Source organism: Leopardus geoffroyi, chromosome X, assembly GCF_018350155.1.
Source record: "Leopardus geoffroyi isolate Oge1 chromosome X, O.geoffroyi_Oge1_pat1.0, whole genome shotgun sequence".
NCBI lineage: Eukaryota > Metazoa > Chordata > Mammalia > Carnivora > Felidae > Leopardus > Leopardus geoffroyi.
The window spans coordinates 41,741,103-41,768,885 of NC_059343.1; the positions used below are offsets into that span (position 1 = coordinate 41,741,103).

General features: G+C 49.8%; 2 protein-coding genes across 3 annotated transcripts in view; both read right to left on the minus strand.

Moving 5' to 3' along the window:
* Positions 1-16,758, minus strand: part of SYN1 (synapsin I) — a 51,183-nt gene extending 34,425 nt beyond the window's left edge. The window contains exons 1-5 of one of the 2 annotated variants that reach the window (XM_045473025.1): positions 16,222-16,758; positions 5,213-5,270; positions 5,019-5,110; positions 2,742-2,898; positions 2,477-2,566 (exon numbers count right to left, since the gene is read on the minus strand). In XM_045473025.1, the coding sequence (XP_045328981.1) occupies positions 2,477-2,566; positions 2,742-2,898; positions 5,019-5,110; positions 5,213-5,270; positions 16,222-16,598 (774 nt within the window). In that variant the 5' untranslated portion in view covers positions 16,599-16,758. The remainder of the gene's footprint in view (positions 1-2,476; positions 2,567-2,741; positions 2,899-5,018; positions 5,111-5,212; positions 5,271-16,221) is intronic. The other variant, XM_045473026.1, reaches the window with a different exon arrangement.
* A 4,337-nt stretch (positions 16,759-21,095) lies between these two features.
* LOC123594674 (complement factor properdin) lies at positions 21,096-26,514 on the minus strand. Its single transcript, XM_045471546.1, has 9 exons — positions 26,356-26,514; positions 26,128-26,278; positions 24,716-24,891; positions 24,111-24,281; positions 23,784-23,975; positions 23,415-23,588; positions 22,984-23,175; positions 22,714-22,825; positions 21,096-21,327 (listed from the first exon to the last, which is right to left on the minus strand). Exons 1-9 carry the CDS (start codon positions 26,432-26,434, stop codon positions 21,162-21,164), a joined length of 1,413 nt encoding a protein of 470 aa, XP_045327502.1. The 5' UTR covers positions 26,435-26,514; the 3' UTR covers positions 21,096-21,161.
* Between the last annotated feature and the right edge of the window lie 1,269 nt (positions 26,515-27,783).

Sequence of the window (27,783 nt, forward strand, 5' to 3'; positions counted from 1 at the left end):
AACTGCTTACAAAGAAATGCCCAGGACTAGATGTCTTCACCGGTGCATTCTACAAATATTTAAAAAGAATTAACACCAATCTTTCACAGCTCTTCCCCAAAATAGAAGAGAAGGGAACACTGTCCATCTCATTCTGTGAGGCTACTATTACCCTGATGCCCAAACCAGACAAAGATGTCATAAGAAAACTACGGATCAATATCCTTTATGATGACAGATATCATAATTCTCAATAACATACTAACAAACTGAATCCTAAAAAGGATTATACACCAGACCAAGTGAGATTTGGTCCAGGTATGCAAATGTGGCTCAACTTGCACGGAACTCTAGTCATGTAATACACCATGTTCATAGAATAAAGGGGAAAAAAACCCTACATGATCATATCAATAAATAGAGAAAAGACATTTGAGAAAGTTCAACATCCTTTCATGATAAAAACACTCAACAAACTAAGGATAGGAGGGAACTTTGTCAACACTTAGGTAGCAGTTAATATATACCAGATGCACTGTTCTTTTTAAAAAATTTTTTAATGTTTATTTATTTTTGAGAGAGAGAGGGAGAGGGATGGAGTGTGAGCAGGGGAAGGGCAGAGAGAGAGGGAGACACAGAACCCGAAGCAGGCTTCGGCAGGCAGTGGGGTTTGAACTCCTGGACCACAAGATCATGACCTGAGCCGAAGTCGAGTGCTTAACCGACTGAGCCACCCAAGTGCCCCCAGATGCACTGTTCTAGCGATTTTAATTCTCACGCCAACTCTGTGAGGCAGGAACTATTACCCACATTTTGCAGATGGGTAAACTGAGGCACAGAGCATTAAGTAATATTTCCTGTGTTAGGAAGCTAGTAAGTTGTAGATCTAGGATTCCAATATAGAAATTCTGGCTAGACTCCATGCTCTCACCCACAGTCAGCTATCCTGTCTCTCAAAGAATGTGGAATAAGAATAATGACAAACAAATTGGGTTTCCTGACAACTAATGATTTGATTTTCATCTGTAAGTAAACTTAATTCATAACACTGTTAACTTATATCAGTAACCATAATTTGTAATACCAATAAGAATTTTAAATAGTAAATCCAATGTTTATTTAGCCAAGTTGGTTATTTAACCAATGTTGGGTCAATATTGATATTTAACTGTAAATTTAATTCACAAAAGTGGTGATAATTATTTGCATAAGGAAACATAATTTATAATGCTGCTAAAAGTTTGCAAAATTCATTGTAAAATTTGATGGCATCAGTAATGGTGATTCAATTTCTATGTGTGATGAAAATCTGATCCATAACTGTGGCACTCACAATTTATATTAGTAATTGTTACTTTAATATCAGTAAATATTCCTAATATAAACTGGAGTGTTAACCATATTAATGATGATTTCCATTAGAAACTATCAAATAGTTACTTGTAATTTATATCAGTAATCTTAATGTGTAATATTGGCAATAATTTATAATAATATTTTACAACATACTAATGGTTTAATTTCTCACATGAAAATCTTAATTTGTAACACTGGTAATAAACCGTAATATTAGTTATAATATTTGATGTTATTAATGATAATGTAATTTCTATGAAGTATAATATAATTCAAAACAGAGACTTATAATTTATATTAGAGCATAACTTCTAATATGACAATAATTTATAATAATAGTTATAATCTCTGATGACACTAGTAATGATTATTCAATTTCCATTAGGAACTATAATTTGATTCATAACATTGGTACTCAGAATTTACATCAATAACAATAATTTGTAGTGAGTTGTAATATTAGTGATTATATTTTATGATAATAGTAACCAACAATTCAATTGCTATTTGTAAACAATTTAAGTAGTATTTTTTTAAATGTTTATTTATTTTTGAGAGAGAGAGACTGCATGTGAGCAAGGGAGGGGCAGAGAGTGAGGGAGACACAGAATCCGAAGCAGGCTCCAGGCTCCGAGCTGTCAGCACAGGGCCCGACGCGGGGCTCGAACTCACGAACCACAAACCGTGAGATCATGACCTGAGACCAAGTGGGACACTTAACCGGCTGCGCCAACCAGGCACCCGGGTCTTTGTAAACAATTTAATTTGTAACATTGCCACTGATAATTTGATTGCCGCTCCTAATCTGGAACATTGGTCACATTTCTATCAGGAAGCACATTTGACAATATTAGTAACAATGACTTGCTTTCTATACGTAGTATAATCTGATTCATTGCAGTAGATCTGTCCATTTACATTAGAAGTCAATGTTTAATACTGGCGATAAGAGATACTATAAGTAACAGGATCAATGATGTAAATAGCCCTTGTAAGCACAGAAGTAAATTCGTAGTATTAATAAACCCTGTTGCGAAGCAACTTCACTCTCCACATGCACACACTGGCCGAACTGGCTGCCAGCACGCCATTGGTAACATGACGCTTCTCCCTCCTGCCCATCCTACTCCCCCAGACTCACCATCTCCTTGTGATTGGGGTAGAAGGTCTGATCGATTAGAGGGAATTCCTCTGTCCCCAGTTTCTTGTGCAGTCGAACCATCTGGGCGAACTATGAGACAGTCAGGAGAGGTGGGTCAGCAAACCTTTCACCTGGACAGTCTCCAAGCTGGGATTCCAAGCTTCCCAAATTTCTCAGCCCCCCCAGCGCATGGTGGTTTTGAGCTCCTGCGTGCACGCATGCATGAGGCAGTCCCTCTGCCAGTAGCACCCTATCTGTCACTTACCACCCAGGGCTTGTCACAGAAGTTGTAGACAGAATGCAAAGAGTTAACGCTGGGGATTCCAGCGTACTGCAGCCCAATGACCAAACTGCGGTAGTCTCCGTTCCGAGCCATGCTGAAGGCGTGCTGGCGGATCAGCACAAAGTCCGGCTTCAGAGACCTGGGGTGGCAGGGGTAGAAGTGTCCAGGGTACCCCCAAGAGCTCCCCATCACCCTCAGAACAAAAACCAACTTTCTAAATCTCCACAGCTCCTAGAAGTGGCAAGGAAAAGTGCCTTCTCACCCCAGCACACATGCACAAGCTGTTTTCTCTGGCACAGGCACCCTTTCTGCCCTTTCCCCATCTGGCGACCCCCTGTTAAGCCTTTCCTACCTGCTCCTCTCCTTGCCAAGGTCACCTAGCAGCCTACCCACTCAGCTCTGACAGCTCCCTGGTCACAATCTTTCAGACTATTAGCTGTCCTCAAAGGATGCTGCCCAGAATAAATTCCAGCCTCAGGGCCCCTACACTGGCTGTTCCCTCTGCCTGAAACATTTCCCCGCTAGATACGCCCACATAGCTCTCCTTCACCTCCTTCGGGTCTTTCCTCAAATGTCTCTCACAATATTGGTCTGCCTTATCCAAATTGCAGACCCCCTCTGTCATCCAACAATCCCTTTGCTGCTATATATTTTTTCTTAGCACCTTTACATTTTCTTTTATTTTCATGTTTGTTTATTTTTAAGAGAGAGCATGCACGCGCAAGCAGGGAAGGGGCAGAGAGAGGGGGACAGAGGATCCGTCAGCATAGATGCGGGCCTAGAGCTTGTGAACTGCAAGATTGTGAGCTGAGCTGAAGTTGGAAGCTCAACCGACTGAGCCACCCAGGTGCTCCCCACCTTTACGTTTTCTTATTTGTTTATTGTACGTATCCCACAGTCGAATATAAGCTTCCTGAGGGCAGAGGGTTTCGGGGGGGGGGGCTTTTTTTGGGATCTGTACATGCTCAAGGAATATTTGCTGATTTAGGGGCGCCTGGGTGGCTCAGTTGGTTAAGTGTCCGACTTCAGCTCACGTCATGATCTCGCAGTTTGTGGGTCTGAGCCCCACCTCGGGCTCTCTGCTATCGGCACAGAACCTTCTTCTGATCCCCTCTCTCCCCAGCTCGCATGCTCTCTCTCCCTCTCTCAAAACTAAATAAACCTCAAGAAAGAAAGAGAAATATTTGCTGATTTAATAACTAAAACGTTTGGCTTGTGGTCTGCTAGGACCCTTAGCTCTGCAGAAGAGAAGTTATCTTCCCACATTCTGTACCTAATTTTTTTAATTGACATATAACATTGTATAAGTTTAAGGCATAAAACAGGTTTCACACACACACACACACACACACACACACTGTGTGTATATATATATATATATATATATATATATATATCACACACATATGTTTATTTATATATTTATGTTTATTTTTGAGAGACAGAGACAGAACACAAGCAGGGAAGGGCAGAAAGAGAGAGGTGGGAGACACAGAATCTGAAGCAGGCTCCATGCTCCAAGCTGTCAGCACAGAGCCTGATGCGGGGCTCGAACCCACCAGCTGTGAGATCATGGCCTGAGCTGGAGTTGGACGTTCAACCAACTGAGCCACCCAGGTGCCCCGACACGCTTATATATTGTCATATGATTGCCACTGTAGGGCTATTTAGCACTTCCATCATGTCACACAATTATCATTTCCTTTTTGTGGTGGGAATAATTAAGATCTAGTTTCTTAGTAAGTTTGATAATTTTGATACAGTATTGTTATCTTTATTCACTGTACTGTGCATTATATCGCCAGGGCTTAATTATCTACCAGTTGCAAGTTTCTAGCCTTAAAAAGCTCTCCTATTCTACCCCCACTCAGCCTCTGGTAACCACTACTTCACTCCCTGTTTTTATGACTTTGGCTTTTTTAGATTCCACAGACAACAGGTAATCATACAGTATTTGTCTTTCTCTGTCTGATTAATCTCACTTAGCATAATGCCCCCGAGGTCCATTCATGTTGTTGAAAATGGCAAGATTTCCTTCTTTCTCATGGGTAAGTAATATTTCATAGTATATGCAGACCACATCTTCTTTATCCATTCATTCACTAATGGGCACTTAAGTTGTTTCCGTATCTTGGCTACTGTAATATAGCTAAGTTCTTGCTCACAGAAAAATGGGTAGGGAGGTGGGGGCTTCTCCCTCAGCTCTAAGGGAGTTCTTATTCTTCTCCCATAACTCCAAATTAACCTTTCCATACTTACCGCACGACCTTCACCCCATTCCGAAGAACTTCCATGTCCACAGAGAATCCACCATTGGCGTGAGCCACGAGGTTGAGATCAGAGAATTCAGCCTAGGAAAGAGAAAAAAAATGGTGATTCAGCCACGTCACATGAAAATGACCTTCCAGTTTTCAATCTACAGCTGACCCCCAGCTCCATCCGCCCCAACTAACCTGTTCTACTTTAATGTCAATTTCTCCATGGATCTTTTTCCCTTTGAAGTATTTTGCCCTGGAGAGGAAAAGCAGAGCACATCTGTCAGTCTCAGGAAGACAAAACCCAGGCCAGTCCTTTGACCCTTTTACCCCTCCAGTGCTACTAGAGAAATCATAACGTGCTTCGCGATTGTTGAAACACTTTGAAAAGCTCAACAGCGCTTTATGAACGATAAAGTGTGTGGTAATCCTCACGGAGGTATGTCAGTGTCAAAGGACGAGGCGAACTGTAAAAATAAGTCCTTAAACTGCAAGTGGCAGGCAGGCCCTCCTCAGGGTATGGTCTGCTCATCACATTGCTACCGTAAGTGTTTTTGAGAAAAGTTTTGCAAAACGAGGAGTGCTTTGTAAGCTGTAACACACTTGGAACTTGCATGGAGGTTCGTAAATGGCAAAAAAAAAACCCTTAGAGAATGCATAATACATGAAGTGTGCCAGGCTATGTCTCAGCGCCTGTGTCTGCTCGTGTGGCCTGAAGCGTCTCTCTGCTCTCTGGCCCTTTCCTGCAGAGGGGCACATTTGCCACGTGTGGCTGTGTGCTATGAGGGATGCAACGGTGGGGGGCAGCTATACAAAAAAGGAGGAGCAGATTGAGGGTGCAGGCTGCCGGTGGTTCTGAGAAGCCAGAGCCAGCAATGATGGGGGTGGGGAGGGATGCAGCTGAGGACAAGGGGAAGCCATTGGAGGGAAGAGGGGTAGGAGCAGCAGTAGAGGGATCATGAACTGCCATGTCACTGTCCCTGGGCCCAACCTCAGCTGCGCTTGATTTCCAGTGGCGTCCTCGCCCAGGCCCAGGATTCCTGCTTGACAGGCTTCTCTGCCCATGGAAGTTCATCTCCAGTCATACAAGACGGATGAGGAAAGCAGCCACTCTCAGGGTCACCTATGTGCACACATTCAGGGTCTCTGACACACGCACAGCACAAGCAGGCCCTAGTGACTTCACTGACATACCCCAAAGACCCCAAGCACGGCCGTTCTCTCCTCTCCCTCTCCCTCCCTCCCAACCTCTCTCTCCCTCTGTCTCTCTCTCTCTCTCGCACACACACGCACGCACACACACTCCATTACTGACACTGTCTCCTCACAAGTGTTGGAAGAGAATTTCTCTGAGACCTGCACATTTTTCATTTATAAAATAATGATGAGCGTAGACTATATCACTGTCTTTCAAACTTTGTTTTGACCATAAGCATAGTGAATACTGTGGCACTCTGCTCAGATCTCCTCTTCAGGGCCAATGCACCCTGGATGTCAGCTGCTAACAGCTTATGGCTATGTCCCACTGAGAACTGGCTTCTGTCATAGGGAACTTGGCCTTGGCCAAGGTTACACCTACTTCAGGCAGCCCATGTCTTTTTTTTTTTTTTTTTAAATATTTTTTTCAACGTTTATTTATTTTTGGGACAGAGAGAGACAAAGCATGAACGGGGGAGGGGCAGAGAGAGAGGGAGACACAGAATCGGAAACAGGCTCCAGGCTCTGAGCCATCAGCCCATAGCCTGACGCGGGGCTCGAACTCACGGACCGCGAGATCGTGACCTGGCTGAAGTCGGACGCTTAACCGACTGTGCCACCCAGGCGCCCCAGCCCATGTCTTATATCTGGTTTATGAGTGAGTACAAAGGCTGGCCTCTTTGCCTCAACAGAGGCTGACTCTGAAGGACCATCCCAGCCCCAGAGGTCCCCCTAGGATCAGCTGAGGCCTCTGACGCAGCTGTATTGTGGACCAGCTTCTCCTTCTGCCCAACCCTGCCTCCTCACAGGTGTTGCTTCCAAAGGCACTCCCCAGTAAGCCTCCTGCATATAAATACCTGCCTCGAAATCTCTTTCCAGAGAACCCAACTTAAGACTGTGGGCCAGAGATGTGAAATTACAGAAAGGACTCTGCAGCAGGTCTGGGCTGTGGTGCAAGCAGGATGCCACTTGAACCATATGATCGGGCGGATCCCATGATGCCAGAGGTGTCAGTAATGGGAAAAGATGCAGCGTGGAGTTTATTCTCATGAGTGTGGGCCCCTGGGCTTTGGGGGTAGCAGTGACTTTTACTGGTGGTGAACTGTAATGAGGTACTGGTGGAGGGGGATGTTATCAGTTGGCGAAATATCCCCGGTACTTGAGAGGTGCGAGGGAGATGGTAACCAGGCTTGGGTGACGATTTGCTAAACACCATTGATCGGCTGAAGAAAGATCTGACATGTTCAGGGTGAATAATCACTGATTCAAAGCACAATGTGAAAGCCTGAGGATCCCCTTGGCTACATTTAAAGGGACCCTAATCTTCTGCAACTAGAGGGCAGACAGAGGGGAAGACCAGGCTTCGGACATAATCATAAGTGTAGCAGAACTTCAGAGAAGGTTGAATTCTCAGGCCCAGGACATCTCCTATACCACGTTCAGGGTCCTAATGGGACAAGAGTGAAGCCCTGAAACTTGAGGTGGGGCTATCTGGGAAGACGCATGTAACACCTTGAACTTATTGATTCACCTGAACCCACTGGGCCTGCAGAAGTAGCCCATTCCTCCTTGTTAGAATATAAACCTTCCTTCTACTTGAAGATAACACAGAGACCTCAATGAAGCAGGTCCCTTATAAAACAAAGCTTGCCCTTTTCAGAATCTACCCCCTTCCCCTCTTAGCAACCAGATCAATAAGCAGGGTCAAGTCCTAGCACATCCGAATGGAGAAGTTCTAAGCTTGCAAAGGAAGGAAAGAAATAATAGAGGCTGAAAAATCTGGCCAATATATGTTGGCAGGAGCTGTAAAAGTGCATGACACTGGGTCCTAAGGACAATGGACCAAAGAGGTGGAACATGAAGTTGGACAACTTGAAAGGACCACTGTGTCCTTAAAAGGACCGGCAAGGACTCTAGGAAATGCTGCTGATACACTGTTGGATGACTTGTGGAGGCCTGGAGAGAACAATGGTCCACACCAAGTGACGCAGAAATGCCAAATCTTCCATGGAGGGTTGTGGAGGAAAGGATCAAAGGATTCAAAGAAGCAGACATGTTAGAGAAGATATACTATGTAAGTCTAGAAAACTCATCCACTGACTATGTTCTATCGGAGGGCCCAGAGGATATACCCAACTTAAAAAATCAATAAGGCATATGCTAGTGAGAGTGGCACGACCCATGCTGAGAAGCACGGTAGTGTTAAGGTAATAAATGAGGACCTGTCTCAGGTCCTGCTCACAGTGGGTCCGCTGGGTCCACAGGTCCACCCAGTGGTCGCTTCTTCGCTTCACAAATGCATAATTAAAATGGACAGTCCTGGGGCTCCTGGGTGGCTCAGGTGGTTAAGCATCCACCTCTTTTGATATTGGCTCAGGTCATGATCTCACGGTTTGTGAAACTGAGCTCCGCATCGGGCTCTGCACTGGCAGTGCGGAGCCTGCTTGGGATTCTCTGTCTCTCTCCCTCTCTTTGCCTGTCCCCCCCCCCCTTTTCTCACTCTCTCTCTCTCTCTCTCCCAAAATAAATGAACATTTTAAAAAATAAAATAAAATGGACATGTCTGTAGTTGTCAGAACCCCTTCATGGGTTCCTTGGTTTGTGGGGTAAGAGTTATTGTGGTGAGGAAGTCCAAATGGGTGCCTCTGAAACTACACACCCCTCCCCTGATCAAATCAGCAAACCAAAGATAATATTATATCTATCCTAAGGGTGATGGTGCAAACTAGTCTTAGTGCAGCAGGTGGCCACTGACTTAGTGAATGCACTCTTTTCGATTCTGATCGGAAAAGAGGATCAGAAACATTTCGCATTCACATGGGACTGACAGCAATATTTGTTTCTGGCCTCGCCATAGGGCTCTGCTACCTTTCTCATCCTGTATCGTCATATAGTCCAGAGGGACTGGACCGTCTGGACATCCCACAGAAGATCACACTGGACTACTCTATCAATTACATCATATTGATTTGGCAAGATGAGCAAGGCATGATTAGCACCCTGTCTTGCCAAGACACAGGCACTCCAGAGGGTAGGGGATAAACCCTACAAAGACCCAGGGGCCTGCCACCTTAGTAAAACTTTTGGGGACACAGTGGTCCAAGACCTGCCAGGACAGCCCCTCCAAATGATGGGGCGAACATTGCATCTTGCACTTCCCACCATAAGGAAAAAAAGCACAACACTTGGTAGGTCTCTTCAGGTTCTAGAGGAAGCATATCCCACACCTGTAAATACTGCTCTGATTCATTTTTCAGATGCAGCATAAGGTTGCCTCCCCTGAATGGGGGCCGGAGCCGAAAGGGCTGTGCGGCAGGTCCAGGCTGAGGTGCCAGCAGCCCTTCCACTTAGGCCACATGATCTGGCAGATCCTACCATACTGGAGGTGTCGGTGGTGGGAAGAGATGCAGCGTGGAGCTTCTGGGAAGTTTGAGTGGGAGGCCCCTGGGGTTCTGGAGCAAGGCCATGCCATCTGCAGCACAGAATTACGTGACTTTTGAGAAACGATTCCGGGTGCGGTACTGGGCCCTGGTAGAGACGGAATGCTTGACGATGGGGTACCAGGTGATTATGCACCCAGGTGCTCATTAAGGGCTGGGTCTTGCCAGGCCCACCAAGTAATTAAGTCAGGTGGACCCAGCAGCTGGGATCAAGCTCAGGCAGGACTGAGCAGGTAATCTAGCACCTCCCTCAACTCCCGAGGGAACCCCTTACGACCAGCTGATGAAGGAAGGAAGAAAAAGCCTAAGCTTGGTTCACGGGCGGACTGGCTTGGTATGTGGGGAGAAGCCCAAAACGGACAGCGGCTGTACTACAGCCCCACTCAAGAGTGGTCCTGAAAGACAGTGGCAGAGCTCCCAGTGGGCAGAGCTTTGGGCTGTGCGCCCGGTAGTCTACTTAACAGGGAAAGAGAAGTGGGCCAAGATTAGAATATATATTCGCTGATGGGCACTGGAGGATGGCTTGGCTGATCAGAGGCCTTGGAGGAAAAATATTAGAAGATCAGGACAAGGAGTATCAAGCCAAGTGAAATAAGTCCGTCAGAGAAAGACAGATATGTGATTTCACTCATACTGTGGAGTTTAGGCAACAAAACAAACGAGCAGAGGGAAGAAAGGGGGGGGGGGAGGAGAGAGAGAGAGAGGGGCAAACCAAGAAACAGACTCTTAATTATAGAGAACAAACTGATGGTTATCAGAAGGGAGGTGGGGGGGGGATGGGTGAAATAGGTGATGAGCACTGGGTGATGTATGGAAGTATTGAATCACTACGTTGTAGACCTGAAAGTAATTTAAATAAAAACCTAAAAAAAAAAAAGATCAGGACAAAGAAGTCTGGGACACAGAAACGTGGGTGGACACATGGGGGTGGACATGGGAGGGGGCAAAAAGTGAGGAGTGAAGATCTTTGCATTGTGTGTTAACACCCACCAGACGGCATCCACAATGGAAGTGGCACTGAACCACCAGGTAGACAGAATGAGTCAGCCAGATGATGTCAGCCAGCCTCTCAAATCAGCCACCGCAGTGCTAGCAGATGGGCACATGAATGAAGTAGCAACATTAGCAGAGATAGAGGCTATAAGTGGGGCCTACCACGCTATTGCCGAGGGTCCAATCTTCCAGCAACAGAGACCACCACTGAGTTCCCGACATGGTGCCTTCCCTTAAGAAGACCAACTGGCCACATTGAGGCCAGCCGACTACATCGGGCGCCTTCCACCCCGGAAAGACTAATGATTCATTTGTACTGGAATATTCTATATGTGGGTTTGCCTTTCCTGACGGCAGGACCATAGCCAGTATCCCTGTCCAAGGACTTACACAACGTTTGATTCACCAGTATGAGATCTCTCGTAACACTGCATCAAACCGAAGGGCACACTTTACAGCAAAGGAGGTGCCAAATGGGCCCATGGCCGTGGAATCAACTAATGACGTTATATACCACACCACCCAGAAGGTGCTGGCCTGAAACAACTTGTTGCGGCCACCGCTAAGATCCTAGCTTGGAAATGATACCACGAAAGAATGGGGCACCATCCTCTAAAACACCCGAAATCGACAACCCATCGTTTGTGCTGTGTTCCCAATGGGTAGAATACGCGGGTCCGGGAACTCAGAGGTGAAAGTAGGAGAGGCCCAGCTTACCATCAGTCCCAGTGATCCACTTTTGGAATGTGTGCTTCCTGTTCCCTCAAGGCTCTGCAAGGTTAGAGGTCCTGGTTCTCCAAGGGGTAACATGCTACCAGGGGACACGGCAAGAACTCTATTACATTCTAAGCTATGGATGCCACCTGGACACTTCAGGTTTCACATGCCAAACGGATATGAAGAGGAATGTATCACTGTCTTCGCAGGGGTACATGACCTTGAACATCAGGAGGAGGTAGGGCTGCTATTGCACAGTGGGGGCAGGGAGGAATATGCATGGCACCCCGGTGATCCACTTAGGCATCTGTTGGTACTCCTTGTACGACTTTGATGGCAAATGAACAAGTACAGCAGCCACAGCCTTGGAAGGGCATGGGGACCAAGGGCTCAGGGATCCCTCGAGGATGAAGGGATGAATCACTCATTGGGTAAGCCGCTGAGACCAAGAGAGGTGCTAGCTTGGGGTGAGGGGAACCTAGAATGTGTCGCAGAAGAAGGAGACCAATGCATATCATTTATTTATGCCACTTTTATCACGTGCAGCAGTGGGGGCTGTCGTTCATCCCACGTAACCGTGTTCTTTCAAGCTTCCTCCAGGAAACAAGACCAATTACAGTCCTGTTCCCAGGCTGCAATGCTGTTCCCAGACAGGGTAAACTTACTCTGAGAAGCAAGTGAATCTGAGCAGTGCAAGGAGTAGACTCTGTGCTCCGCCCAGAACCTCACGCCTCCTTACCTGCACCTTCAGGCCTACCCATCTCTCTCCGGGCTTCTGGGAATATGTGCTACTGATGGCCCCCAGTGCTGTCCCTCACTGGGAGTTGGCCTCTGCAGGAGAGATTTGCCTTCCCCATGATTATGCCTCCTTCCAGGGGGCAGCCTGTGGCTAATGGTTGACTGATGTAAGAATACAAAAGCCTGGATACCCTGCCCCAATTGGGGTAACTCTGAAGGGTCATTCTAGCTGCAGAGCTCCCCCAGAGGATTGGCTGAGGCTTCTGTTGTGGCTGCATCATCGCTCAACCTTTCCTTCTGCTAAATCCTGTTCCCTCACTCCTCCCCCGCAACAGGTGTTGTTCCCAAGAGCTCTCCCCAAGAAGACTGCACACAAACCTCAGAGTCTCAGGGCCTGCTTCCAGGGAAGTCTAAGAAAAGAAGCCACAGTAAGAGATATAGTTTATATAACCCACTATATACATAGATACATAATTACCTGCCCTATATATGTAATTTATATTATATGACATCTGTAATATGTTATACAGCAAATATAGTATGGCTTATATAATATATAACATATAATATATTTCATATCACATACTATGTGTATATGTACCTAGAAAGTATATAAATATACATATATAATTGGAAGAAAGCTTTAGTAAATTACCTTTACTGTGTGCAATGGAGTCTGATATTTCCTACTCTATTCTATTCCATTTCATGAAGAAAAACATACACATATATATGTATTATATACTATAAGCCTATTATATAGCAAATGTATTATATAGTATATGTCACATATAATATATGGTATACATTACTGGTTATATTTCTTGGAGTAACAGTTACACTAAATAATAATAATTGCACTTACAATGTGTAACATATTCTTGTTATGTTCTATTTTCATTTACACTGATTCATGAAGAAAATGAAATGCTGGTCACAAGCCAACAGGTGAGCCACAGTTTGAAAAAACACTGAACCAAATTATCTCTAAAAAGAGGAGATGAGTCTCAACTCAGAGTTCGCAACTTTAAGCCACAGAGGATTTGAGACCCAGGAGAGAACGAGAGGGGTGAGGTTTGGTGGGAAAGTTGTCAGACTCTATCTAAGTGTACAATCCATTACAGACTGTGCACAACTCCTCCTTTATTCCAGGCTGGAGTGCGGATGGTACTCGCTATGCCTGCAGGTTGGTGATGCAGAGGTCTCTGTTTGCCACGCGGAGCCTGATGTCCACGGGATCTTTGTCCATCCCATCCCATCTATAGAAGACACTAAATAAACATTTGCTAGATTGACTGGAAGAAAAGACTAGCGCAGCTGCTGGGGCTGTTCTGAGACACAGAAGGAGAAGGGAAGAACCTTTCACTGAATTCAGCAGGTGCTCAATGAATGCTTGTTGGAGTTGTGATTATGGAAAGGGGGAGGGTCTTGTCAGTATCTCGGAGACAATTGGTAAATGTTCAATTGGATGAAGGAAAACACGGCAAAGAACCTTCTTGGAGTATAGGAGTGGAGAAGGGAAGTCTAAAGGACGGTGGTTACCAATATACAGCAGGGGACCCATTAAGGTTTGTTGACTTCAGTGGAGCAAAGTTAGCCAGGAAGATGGCTCCTGTGTGAGTGGGTGTTGGTGAAGGAATTAGAGCATGTGTTTAAGAACTGCTTTATGGATTGATGGAGCAAAGAGGATGTGGTTGTTTGAAAAGAATACAGTAAGAGATTAATAAATGCTTTTCGGATTAATTGGTTGGGGAAGAGCAGGTGGGAAGATGGCTACTAAGTGGGGGAAGGGACCTAGCCAGAATACAGTAGGTGCATATTATGAGCTTTCAGGATTGCCTAGTGTCAAAGGCAGGATGGAGATTGTTGAAGGGCGAATTGGGGCTACAAGGGGGGGAGGGAAAGAGGCACTGAATATAGGGTTCTTAGTATACAGTAAGTGCTCATTAAACAATTGTGGGCTTGAATGGACGAAAAGGCAAAAAGAACACAGCTGGTGGTTGGGGTTAGAAGGAAATGGCACTGAAGGAGAGTTCTTCCTGGTATATAGTAATGCTAAATGAATGCCTCCCACTTTCTGACACATGGAAAGTATGCAATAAATATCTGTGGAATGAATAAATGGCTCTGAATAGAGAGAAAGGCTGCTGGGTAAAGGCTCCTGGGGTGGAGGGGTGATCTAACTAGTAAAAAGCTGGTAACTCAATAAATTTATATTGAAGTAGACCCCTGGAGAGAGAGCTCTTGAGACGGGGCAGCAACTTCCAGACTTGGAAAGGGGATGTTGAGAACGGCCCTTATACAGTAGGAACTCAATAAGTGTTTACTGGCTTAAACAGAAGAAAGACCTTTTGGGGGTATGGACTTGAGATTGGGAGAGGGAATCCTAGGGACCCCGAGGGGAGTGGGAAAAGAGCAATCCTTATAAACTGGGCTCTAGATTTATCAAAAGAAAGAACCCTAGCTAGAGGCTTTATGACTGGCACAGGTTCTACTAGGGGTAAGGAAGGGGTATCTACTCCCTCCACAAAACAGTAACTGCATATATGCTCACCAGATCCACTAAAAGAAAAAGATTCTGGGAAGAAGGTGTGAACATAGAGCACACAGATGGCACTCTATAAATGCTCACAGGAGCCATTGGAGGAAAAGGCACCTGGGGGAAGGTGATTAGAATCGAGCACCTGGCAGGGGATAAATAAATGCTCACTGGATCCATTAAAAGAAAAGGTCTTTGCGGGGGCGGGGGTTGGGATGGGCATACAATCATTGGATTCACTGGAGGAAAAGTCTTTTGTGGAAGGGAATGGGGATGCAGAAGATTGGTCCATGTAATGTTGATTCTCTATCCGTGATATAAAAGGCTTTTGGGGAGAGGGCACAGAATCAGGCACACAGTGGTGCTCCACAAATGCTCCAAGGAGTGATTAACAAGAAAAGGTCTCTGGAAAGAGGATTGAAATGATGCATACAACAAGTGCTAGATACCTGATCACTGTATTAATGGGAGGTAAGCCTTTATGGAGAAGGTTGGGCCATGCAGAAGGTGTTCAACACATGCAGACTGAAGCCACTGGGGAAAGGGTTTGGGGATGGGGTAAACAGTAGGCACTCAATAAATGCTTGCTGAATATACTGGAGGAAAAAAGCTTTAGAGTAGGCTCACACAGCAGGCAGGTGATAAATGCTAGATGGGTTCACCAAAGGAAAGGTCTTTGAAGTAGCCTGAGAATGGAGGCTAAACGAGGCACTCAATCAATGCCTTCTAGATCCATCGTAGGAAAAGGATTTAGGGGAGAGTCTGAAGATGAGTCACACACAGAAGGTTAAAAATGCTTAGGGGACTCATTTGAGCAAAATACGTTCGAGAAAGGGGTTTGGAGATAGGGCATACATCAGGCACTTAATAAATGCGTCCTAGATCCTTGGGAGAAATAAGCTCTTGGAGAGGGGGCTTGGAGTTGGGACACACAGAAGGCATTCAATAAAGGCTCACAGGACCCATTAAAGGCAACACTTTTCGTGAGACCATGGGATGGGATACGCAGCAGGCAATCGATGTTCACTGAATAGCTTAAAAGGTCTTTGGGGAGAGGGCTGGGGTGGGGCACATACCACACTCTGGATACATGTTCACAAGACCTATTAGAGAGAAGTCCTTCAGGCGAGGTTTGAGGGGGACAAGACACATAGCAAGCTCTCAATGTACGTTCACAAAATTCATGGAAGCCAAAGGCTTTGGGGAAGCGCTCCCGATAAGGCACACTGCAGGTACTTGATAAATGCTCACAGGGTCCATTAAAGGACAAGGCCTTTGGGGTGAGGGTTGGGGGGACAGGGAACATTTGGCTCTCGAATGCTCACAGGATATATTCAAGCCAAGGCTTTTGGGAAGGAGGTACACAGCAGGCGCCCGATAACTGCTCCCTGTATGGAGCGAGAAGGCCTGGGTGGGGGGCAAGGATGGGGCACACAGGAAGCGCCCAGCATAATAATTTAAAGGAAGAAGGTTTGGGCAAGGGGGCCAGATGTCTGGCACACAAGCGGCGCTTGATTAAGTGCTCATCGTGGAAGGATCTGGGGACCCAGGCCCGCGGGAAGACGTCCGCAGCAGTGGCTTACCAGTCGGTGTGGGGCTCGTCGATGACCAGCAGCACCCTGGCGGCAGCGCCCCCACGACCTGCGCCCCCAGAGCCGCCGCCCACCTGCTCGCTGAAGGTGGCAGCCGCGGCCGCCGTGGTCTGCTTGACCGCGTTGGACAGCGACGAGAAGAAGCCACCACCCCCCGAAGACCCAGGGCTAGGGGCAGCCGGAGAGGCCACAGGGGCAGACACGGAGGCTCTCTCGGCAGTGGCAGTCGCGGAACCGGGTGTGGCTCCGGGGCTGGGGGCAGCAGGCGGCGGCGGGGGTGGCTGCGGGCGCTGCAGGTCTGTCATGTACCCATTTGGCAGATTGGCCATGAAGTTGCTGTCCGACAGGCGGCGCCGCAGGTAGTTCATGGCTGCGGCGCGGGGCAGGGGGTCCTAGGAGCAGTCTGGTCAGGAGCCGCGGGGGCGGACCGCGCGGGGCCCAGGAGCACAGCTGCGCTCTCAGGCACGACGCGACTCTTCGGTTGCCCGCTGCAGACTGAGGCAGCGCCGAGTCGCCGCCGCCGCAGCGCGGATGGTCGCGCCCGTACCCCCCTATCTCGCGCCCCGCATGGTGCTGTCCAGCTGGGCCAGCGGCGGCGCGGACGCGACCAAGGCGACCAGGAAGGGGAGTTTGCGAAGGAGCGGCGAGTGACGTCAGCGCGCCTTCAGTGCTGGGGCGGCGGTGGCGCGCGCCGGCAGGCGGGGGCGAAGGAGCTGTCCGTGGTGCTGAAGGCGGCAGTGCGCACGCGCCACGCCGCAACCTGTTTCCCCTCCCCCTCGTCCGAACGGGGATGCGCAATTTGGGGAGTGGGGGCGGGGTAGGTACTTGTTAGGAGGATTGGGGGTGAGTGGCCTGGCAAGACCCCCCACCCCGCCTCATTCTGGTCTTCGCACCCAGTCTCAGCCACACGCAGGTTTCTCGGCAGATACTCAATTTCCAGTGTTGATGTTCACTACAGAAGTCATGTTGGGGGGGGGCGGTGTGAGGTGGGAATGGAAGAACACGCAAAGACTCAAAAGTAGAGAAATAACCTCACCGCGACGGGTGGGGGCCACACGCAGTACCTTGGAGGTGGGGGGAGATTAACTTCCCATATCCATACAGGCTCAGCTAGGCAGACAGAGGATGTGGGGGCGGCATCGACAGCATCAGATAGGCAGACTTGGACACTTGGGTGGGGTACATACCCTTGCAGGGGCCTGGAGGCACACAAGAATGACACAAACGTGGGGAAACATATGGACACACACAGAAGTAAAGAAACACACGGAGGCACGTACAGATAACCCACAGATCTAGGTCTGTAGGCATACACAAGCCCAGGGTAACACACATGTGCATGCATGCATACATGCACGCATATCAGCCTATACACACACAGTCACCACACTGACACACAGAGACCCAGAGAAACGCACACGAACATGCACACCCAGACAAATTACATACCCATAGACGATCGTGATAAACCTAGATCTGCCACACAGACACATCACCTGAAGCTCTAGCTCCCCACCCCGTGGCCCTAGACACACACACACACACACACACACACACACACACACACTCAGTCTATATGTCCCCATCCTTCTGCCCTGGACAAGCCAAAAACCACCATAACCACCTGGTATCATCGGTGCCCATCGTTGTCTCCCCTGGACCAGAGAACTTTCCACAGACTTTTCCTAGGGTATGCACACAGTAGGTGCCAAATAATGTTTGCCACACGAGCAAATGACCTGTATAGTCCAGGCAGAGGTGGGCTGTGGAAGCCATCCTGACAGCTCCTGTAGGATCCTGACTACAGTGAAAGCACAAATCCATTTAAAAGCAATCATCTGTTGACAGCACCCAGTGCTTAACTAAGGTATTGTCTCATCCAACCCTCACAACAATCCTGTGGGGTGGGAAACATTGCTACTTTACAGATGAAGGAATCCAAAACTCCAGTTCATTCCCAAAGGGCCATGTTGACTTTGTGATCCATGCATTTCTTAAATAGAATGTGCTAGAAAGAGGTGCCAGTGTGGCTGGAACAAAGTGAGCAAGGGAGTTTGTGGCAGGAGATGGCGTCAGACTGCTTAGCAGGGACCAGACTGAGCAGGTTCTTGTGGGCCGCAGGGAGTGATGGGGGTGGACCAAGTGAGGTGGAAGAAGATATGGTAAGAAATAGGCAGATTTGGAGTCTCTTCTGCCTGCAGGATTTTCAGTTGAATCATCCACCCGTTCTTCATTTGTTCATTCTTTATTCACTAGATCCTTGGCCTGTTTAAACAAGGTAGTGATGGGGTGGAGTCTAGAGTCAGAGTGCTTGAAGTTCAAACTAGACCTCCACCATACCCTTGGGAAAGTGACTTAACCCCTCTGAGACTTGGTTTCCTCATCTGTCAAAATGATCAACTGACCCACCTGTAAGGGGGGGGGTGTGTATGGGTGAGAGACGACCTCTATATTTTCGCATGTGCTGTGGCTTCTGACAGGAATGTCCTTTACCTCTCTCTCTCTCAAGGATATCTTTGGCCAAGGTCTCCAGGAAGTCCCCTCGTCCAGGACTCAGATTCCATCTCTTCTTCCCCCAGCCTCCCGCAGTCTTCAGGTCAAATTCTTCTTCTTCTACTCCCTCCTCGGTGCCAGGCAGCCTCAGTCTCACTCCTGGGTCTTTTCTTTGGCTATTCCTTCCCTGTCTTTCCTGGATGCTTTCTCTGCATTCCATCTCCCAGTGTCCCCCAGATGGGGAACTCCCCATTAGTCAGGTAATTTCCCAACATGTAGAGGTATGTGTTTCCCAGTTTTTTGCTCAATAACTGAAGTAAACAGGCTGTGTGCTGGACCCGTGGTGGCCTCTCCGGGGGACAGGAGCAGGTGCAGGTCTACAGATCTTTCTGGCTCCTCTCAGGGCCAGAAGTTGGGGAACTTAGGAATCTGTCTCCAGACTGCCTCTTCCCGGGGCCCCCATTCCTAGGTTTCTACTATTCACGGCCCCCAGCATCATTCCCTTTCTCTAGGTGGCTCGATCCCCAGAAATACATGTTTTCTAGATTGTTTTACAGAAGAATGAGGATTCCCCTCAAGAGTGTCTCAACTCCCTGAGGCAGAGGTAAGGCTCCACTGCACTGTCTCCATCTTCTCCAGCAGGAATGAATGAACCGAAGGGGTTCCAGGAATGATTTTCTTTGTTGTGCATTGGTGAGCAACGACCCTGAGACACACACACCTGACATATGTTCGTAATCAGTATCGTACCCGTGTTTATAATGCACACTCGCACATATCCATGGCACATTAACGCACATGTACATGCGTGCATGTGCACACACACACACACACACACATCTATAATTCAGATTGTTATGGCGCACACATGGCTGTAACTTTAAATGCATTCTGCATACACTCAATACATCCTTAATTCTTGCCCAGACCCATAGGTCTGCATATCACACATACACAAAGATATGTCTCATAATGCACAAACTTCCACTTTCTTGTAAACACAGACCTCTCATACCCTGTGGTAGCGACCAGAATCACTCACTTCAGCTCAGTCTTCCCAAGATGACCAAAAATTCATCAACTTTGTCTTTACTTCCACCCATCAACTGACCTATTTTACAGAGGGAAATCGACCCAGAGAAAGTAGCACCCTGACAGACTCCAGGTGTCATGAATCTTTCATCTGAACCCTTTCACAGAGGGGTCCCTCCACTCACAGCACACATGGGGCTTCAAATGTTCAGCCTACTCTCTTTCTGTGCTTCAGTTTACTCCTTTGTAAATGGGAATGATGATAATATCGACCCTCTTAGGTTTGTTGTGGATTAAATGAATTCATGATGCTATGCAGTCTTAAAACACTAACCAGGCACACTAGGTATTAGCTAATTCCACAGTTATGATGATTCTTAGGATTTGTCTCATCACAAGGGGCTCAGAATTCGGTAAATGCGAATTGGTGCAAAATCGAATGAGCAAATGCTAACAGTATTAGTGTCTGGGTTTGTTCCCTTCATTGTGGAGACACGTGCCGTTCTGACTCCTCTTCTCTATTCTCCATGATGTCCAGCGCTATTGTTAGTATACAGTAGGCGTTGATAAGTGTTGAATAAATGTTCAAACGAAAGGATCACATATTCTGACTTTGTTCCCTCGCTCAGATGTCCTCTCCTTCTACCAGCCCTCCTCCACCCCAGATGCCCAGACTTAGTTCTAGTATACAGTAGACGCTATCAAGTGTTGAATGAATGTACAAATACCAAAGGAATCTGTGTCTGGGTTTGTCCCGGGGGCTCCTTCTGGCAGATGCTGACTCTAGCTTCTGTTTGCTCCTGCCCCAGCTCAGAGCACCTCACAGGCACTTCCTCGGTCCACCCCCGGCCATCCCCCCACTTGCGGTCTCGCGGAGCTATTTCGTCTCTGCTAATTGTGGCATTGGAGCAGGGCTGTTGGGAGTGGGTGGGTGCAGGTGTTCGAGCGGCGGGGTGCCAACCACAGGCATGCCTCTGCCGCCTTTGCCGCGGTTCAATGCCGAATTAACGCGGAACCGCCAGCCGAGAGGCTCTGGCGGGTGGAAACCTGGGCACGTCGGCCAATCAGAAAGTGCCTGCCAGGGCGAGTAGCCAACCAGGAAACCCGTAACGCGGAGCTCTGCAGAGGAACGTGCTGTACTGGCCAAGGGCGCTGCAGAAGGCGGGAGGGGGGGGGGGGGTGGTGCGCAGACTCTGGGTTCAAGCCGGCCACGAAGGGACCGATACTCGCCTTCGCTCCTGCCAAACTATGGCCAGAGCGGAAAATACTGTTTTCCACAACAAGCCGCTGCTACTCTGCCCGTGCTGTGCCCTTTGGCTTAGAAGATGGTATTGCCCCCCTCCTGGGGAAGAGATCCGTTTATTGAAGTTTGGGAGGTCCGGGGGTCAGAGTGGGAGAGAGAGGTGTTAGAGCTTCTCATCCTCAGGGTCTATGCATTCAGGCACGTGTAGACAGGGCTGTTTCTCCTCCACCACCGCCTTCTGCCCCTGCAGCATCTCGCACAGTGTTGATGGCTTCCCCCAGAAGGTCACGTTCTTCTCACCCTGACCTTCGACCACGGTAATGGTGGGCCTGGGGCATTAGAGGGGAATGGAGGGGAGAAACTCAAGGAAGGCAAGAATGCATTCAACAAATTCTTATTGAGTGCCTACTGTGTGCCCAACACTATTTTCTGGCTATGAGATATCGGGCAATTTCTGTATCTTCCCTCTGCTCATCTGAAACATGGGAATAATTGGCATAATGATAATACCCGCCTTACTGGGCTGAGTGAGGATAACTGAGTTAGTTTAGATAAAATGCTCAGAGTACTGTCTGGTACACAGAAAGTGCTCAATAAATGCTGGTAATTGTTACTTATTGACAAGAGTTACCCTCTCCTACCTTCCAAATCCTTTACATCTCTCTCTATTGCCCACTGGAAAAGACGCCAGATGCCTTGCCCTGGTATTCGAGACCTTGTTTTTGGGCCCACATGCCTGCCCCAAGCCAACCTCTCTCTCTTCCATTTCATCTGGACTTAGTCCCACGTCCAGAATGGTCTTTGCCTGGCTTATTCCTCCCACAAGGCAAGCACTCCATTCATCTGCTCTCACTCCAGTCCCCTCATTCAAATCCATTCGTTTCCCCACTCTGTCAAGTGCTTTCTGCCTCCACTCAACACCTGTAACTCATTTTCAAGATCCCCTAGAAACCCCAGAGCCAGAGACCAGTTCCCAGATGGCAGGCCTTCCATGAGTTGAGAATGGCCCACTCAATCTAGTGGCTTGGTGTATCTGGAAATACAGAAGGGATGAGTGGGCGTTTTAACCCTCTCCAACACCTGGGCCACCAGGAAACACTTTGGGCGGCTGGTCACCTATGTCCAGGACTCTGCTCACACAGTAATGAGACTGGGAATGCCCCTCCTGCCAGGGGAGACCCGATAAGCTTCCTGGGCCTGGGTCAAGATGGCAGCCCCTTATCCATGCCCCAACTGTTCCACATTTGCCTTCTGTCAGGGCCCTGCTGACCTGGATCCTTTGGGGGACCCAAGGGACCTGGGTTCTGTGGGCCTATGATTGTTGCCAAAAAGGCCTTCAAGTGCCTTGGGGCAGTGAGACGTTGAGTGAGATGTGGGTGGCTGCAGGAATGAATAAGTGAATGAAGGCTTGAGTGACAGAAGGAGCAAATGGAAGCATGGGTAACCGAGAGAGTGAGAGCACACGGTCGCAGGAAGGACTGGGGGGATGGGGGAATGGCTGAGTGACTGAATGAGAGGCTCAGAGGGCACAGAGGCTACCAATTCTCCCCTCAGTATTCTCTTTCTCAGCTGCTTCCTTAGTTTCTCTCTTCCTGCAGGTGAGAGGTGGCAATTGTCAGGGCAGGCACCTTAGACCCAGGAGTGGACGCCCTGGTTGCAGGGAGCTGAGCAGACTCTCCCGCCCCCTCCTGGGCACACTGTACCCCCTCACTTACGGGAACTTGGGGAGCGGGGCCGTGCAGAGGCGCTGGCGGGTTTGTACAGGGTTGGGTTTACACGGGGGCATGCACAGCCCCCAGCTACTCCACTCCGACCATGAGCCTTTCCCTGCAAGGAGTCAGAATGAGAGGTCTCAGTGGGGTGGGGAATGAGAGAGTAAGAGAGAGAGAGGTGGCAGGGACATGGGGTCCACGGTAGAGTCAGAACCGCCCCCTTCACTGCATGGGCGGCCCCAGCCTCACAGGCTCGTCTGCAGGGGCACTCACAGGGGCAGCGCTGGATGTTATAGCAGTGACGGATGTCTTGTTGTTCCCCGATGCACCGCTGCCCGTCAAACTTGCGGCCCTTGCAGCTCCGAGAGCGTGTCTGCTGGCCGGGGATCGCCTCACAGCTGATAGTTTTTATGTTCCGACGGGAGCAGGGGCTCCACTGCCCCCAGGGCCCCCACTCTCCGTTCACTGCAGAGACAGGGGCAACCAGAGAAGGGGGCCAGTGAGGGGATCCAGAGGAAGGAATGAAGACTGGGGGAAGGAGCGGGGGTGAGCAGATGTGTGGATGGGGGATCAGGGGTGGGACTGAGGCACCAGGGCCAGGAATGGGGGAGTCAGAGGCAGGAACAAGGCATTAGTAGCAGGAACTGGGCAGCAGAGATGGGTGAGGGCTAAGGCATGGCGACAATACATCTTGAGGTACTGACCTGGGCAGGGCTCGGCCGTGTTGCAGATTAAGGTCCGGACGTCATCACCAGCACAGAAGGGGCCCCCATGCTGGGGCTTAGGGTGATCACATGTCCGTCGTTCCAGGATCTGGCCCAGGCCACAGGTCACAGGGCAGGGGCTTATAGGGCTCCATGGTCCCCAGCCACCAGCCACTATTGGGGTGGGGGATGAAGTGAGAAGAAAGTCCACCTCAATCTTCCCCTCAGCCCCTAGACCCTCCAGGCAGACGAACGAAGCCCCAGTGAAGAGCTCCATGGTCACGTGGCCTAGGATCTCTATCCCCTGAAATGGCAGAGCGTCTGTGCCCGAGTCAAGAACAGAGTGTCAGAGGCCTCATCCCTGTGTACCTGGGCAGGGTGGCAGGCCGGAGCAGGTGTGCTGTTCACTGTCTGGCCCCGGGCAGGGATTTCCAGGAGGCTCCTTGGACGGCTTAGGTGCAGAACACGTGCGGCTTCGTATCTCCACAGGTTTGCTGGGTCCACCGTGGCAGGAACCTGAGCAGGGGCCCCAGGGACCCCAGGCAGCCCAGGCCCCGTGTACTGTGGCGGGACAGGGCGGGGGATGCTAAGTGTGGTCATGCATGCTGAAGTCCTCCGGCCCTGGCAGTTTCCTGCTGGAACCCCCAGACCCACCCCAGGTGCCTGCATCAGTGCCCTGTGGTTGCCTTCACTCACTGGGGCAGACCTTCTGGGTGTCGCAGGGTTCTGACTCCTGTGGCTTTCCTGGGCAGTGGCCCCCACACTTGGGGGTGGGGTGATCACATGTTCGCTGACGGGTCCGGGTCCCTTTGGAACAGGTGACAGAGCAAGCCGTCCAGGGACCCCAGTTGGACCAGCCACCCATCTCTGTGGGATAGAAGGGAGGGGGACAGGATGGAAATGGGGGCATCATGCGGGGGTCCTCGCTTCCTCACGTGCCCCACATCCTCTGCCACACTTGGTGCAACATCATTGCTCCTCCGGACTCTTGCAGTAGCCTTCACACCGGTCCCCTCTGCTTCAGCCCTCACCACATACAATCTGCCCTCCTCCTGACAGTGAGAGGGATGTCACAAGCCAAGTCCACTCACGTTCCCCGTCTGCCCACGACCACAGAATAAAAGCCAGCATCCTTATCCTAGCCCACAAGGATCAGTTCCCCTTTGATGTCGCCTCCCACAACTCTCCTCCAGCCACACCGGCCTGTTCCTTAGTGCCTCACACACATCAGGCACAGTCCTGCCCTTAGGGCCTCTGCCCTGATTGTTCCCAGGGTCGCCTGCCTTGGGGATCCTCCTCACCAGGACAGCACGGGTGGTCCTCACAGGCCTGCAGCTCCCACTCGAGGGTCCCAGGCTCGACCTTCTCAGAGCACTGCCCATCCCAGCCTATGCAGCGCCGGTGCCGTAACTGGGATCCCTTAGTGCAGGTCACCGAGCAGGGGCCCCACGCAGACCACGGCGACCAACGTGGAGGCCTGCAGAGAAGAGCACATATGTCTCATCCTGGCTGGAGCTGGCAAGGATGATGTACTGGACTACAGAGTGTGGGCAGGCACGGGGTGGGGGTGGGGGGCGCGGGCTGAGTGTATGTGGAATGGATTGGTCAGAGTACCTACCTCTTTAGGGATGTCAGGGATTAAATGGGAAGAGGAGGGCACGCAGTAAGCACTTAACGATATCATTGACGTTCACGATCAGGGACCTGGAACCCTTTGAGGTCCCTCAAGGATAGTGCCAGGCATGCAGTAAGCAAATATAAGGACTAGGGGCCCAGACCTGCTGTCAGAAACCTGCCAGGCCACCACCGTACATGATAGCTGGTAAACAGGAAGTGCTTCATAAACAGGAGCTATCAACCCAGTGAGCTTAGAGACCTGGTCAGAAACACCCCAGATCTATCCCCAACTCCCTGCACAGCATAATACTAAACTGATGTGAACTGTTGACACGACTAGGGGCCCAGAGCTGCCTTCAAAACTCCCCAAGCTCCCCTTCCATAGGGTGTATCTAGGATATACAGTAAACTGTTAGAAAACATGTTTGGCATACAGTAAGGGTTCAATACATGTAGGCTGGCATCATGATTGGGAGACTAGAGACACCCTCAGAAATCCTCCAGCTACCCATGACCTCTGCAATGCATCCAGTGTGCTGGGAGTACTCAACGAACAACGTGAAGTGTCATCATAACTAGGGGCTACTCAGGAGCCTGGAGCTGCCCTCACAATTCCCCAAACTCTCCCACCCCCACGACACGTCTGTATACAGTAAGCACGCAGTATGAGCTGAAATCACAATAAGGGGATGTGAGCTACCTTCAGAATACCTGAGCTGTACTCCACCCACGATGCTTCCAGTATGCAGGAAGTGCTCAATACCCAAGCTATGGCAGTGGTTCTCAACCCGGGGTGGTTTTGCCCCCCGGGTGGGGGGACAATTGGCAATGTCTGGAGACAGTTTGGTTGTCGCGATTGGCTGGGGGAGTTGCTACTGGCATCAAGTGGGAGGACAGGGAGGCTCCAGAGTACAGGTTTTGCAATGCACAGGTCAGCTCCCTACAACAAAGAATGTTCCGGCCCCAAATGTCAACAGAGGCTGAGAACCTCTGGGCTGTGGTCCTGATCAGGGCCTTGGAGTCGCCCTTGGAAATCCCAGAGGAGCAAAGGCCCCAGTTGTGGGTGGCCTCTCCTGCAACCCCCATGCCCCCTCACCTGCATGCTTGGCACAGCTTGCTGCCAGGCTTCTGGAAGGCGTAGGCAGGGTTGAGGCAGCAATCATTCACACTGACACCTCCCCCCAGGAGGCCCGTGCACTTGCCTGTGGCTTCCTCATACTGGGTGAAGCACAATACGGGGTCTGAGCCTGGAACAGGGTTGGGGGGGGGGCACGGTCAGGGCTGTCATGGGCCCCGGCACCCCAGGGCGCCCTCACCCACTCACCTGTGGCTGGCAGCAGGGCAAGCAGCAGCGGCAGCGGCAGCAGTGGTAGCAACCAAGGGGCCTGTGCTCGGGCGGGCATGTTGAGCACTGCACCCCAGCAGCTCTGCCCTCCGCCAGAGAGGAGGCCTGGCTTTGTATGGGCTGACCCGGCTCTGGAATCAGTGGGAAAGAGGAACCGGGCCAGGAGGAACTGGGAGGGGGAGGGCAGTTGGGGGGGAGGGGAGAGTGTCGTGCAGGGTCCCCGAAGCTTCAACCTCTTTCCTGTCACCTCTTCCCCTGGAGGCCTCCTGCTCTGCTCTCCCCTCCCTACTTCCTGCCTCACTCTTGGCCCGGTTTTGCTCCTCACTGTATCCCCGGCACCCGCACCCTGCCCAGCAACCCTTGAGTACTCAGTCAGTGCTCCCTGGTCACATCCTTACTGAGAGGAAATGGAGCATACGCTTGCTATCTGGGTGACCTTGGGTAAGTCACTTGAACCTCTCTGAGCCTCAGTTTCTCCAACGGTAAAAAGCAGTCTGTACCACAACGATAGCGTCAACCTCAAGTGGGGGTTGGACGACGGGAAATGAGTGTAGGGTGCTCAGTGTGTCCCTCCTCATTGGATCGAGGTAATTGCTTCATCCTCCTCTTTCCTGAAAGTGAGGTTCCCTGTGGTCAGCATGGGGAAGGGCGGTCAGCACAGGGAAGTGAGAAGGGGAAGTGAAAGTATGGGAAAAAGGGTGTGGGAGTGAAGTGGGACTATCCACTGTCCCAGGTGGGGGCAGCTGGGGCCTGGGGAGGGGGTGGTTGGGAAGGACCGAGCTTGACCACGATCCATCGAGTAACTGGGGTGGGTAACAAGCCCCGCCCTGAGCCTGTATCACGGAGTTTGTTGCAAAGACTGGGACTTTCAGATTCTTAAAAGTCCTTAGAACAGCGCCTGGCATACAGTAGGTGCTGCTTGTTAAATACATTCACTCAACGTGTATTGAGCATCTATTGGGGGTCAGATGCTGTTCTTGGCACTCGATGGAGCAGAGAGAGCATAAGATGGCCCCAAATCCTGGCCCTCTAGGGGCTTACGCTCTAAAAGAGGAGACAAACAAAAAAGGTCATCTCCCTCACAGAGGCTTTCTCTAGCTACCCTTTTGTATGGCACTCCTGTCACTCTGTAGCCCAGGGGCTCTCAAACCTTAGTGTGCATCAGAATTATCTGGAAGATCTGTTGAATCACAGATTGTTGGGCCCCACCTGTTTCTGATTCTGTAGGTGTGGGGTAGGACTCAAGAATGTACATTTCTAGGGGTGCCTGGGCGGCTCAGTCAGTTAAGCATCCGACTTTGGCTCAGGTCATGATCTTGTGGTTCGTGAGCTCAAGCCCCACATTGGGCTCCACACTGATAGCGCAGAGCCTGCTTGGAATTCTCTCTCTCCTTCTGTCTCTCTCAA

What these genes read in the sequence shown, in the direction of transcription:
- LOC123594674 (XM_045471546.1), bottom strand. Translation starts at nt 26,434, where the DNA reads ATGCCCGCCCGAGCACAGGCCCCTTGGTTGCTACCACTGCTGCCGCTG. An exon ending in AAGCTGTGCCAAGCATGCAG is followed by an intron (nt 24,892 to 26,127) that starts GTGAGGGGGCAT and finishes TCTTCTCTGCAG; the next exon opens with GCCTCCACGTTGGTCGCCGT. An exon ending in GCCCCGCTCCCCAAGTTCCC is followed by an intron (nt 21,328 to 22,713) that starts GTAAGTGAGGGG and finishes CTAATGCCCCAG; the next exon opens with GCCCACCATTACCGTGGTCG.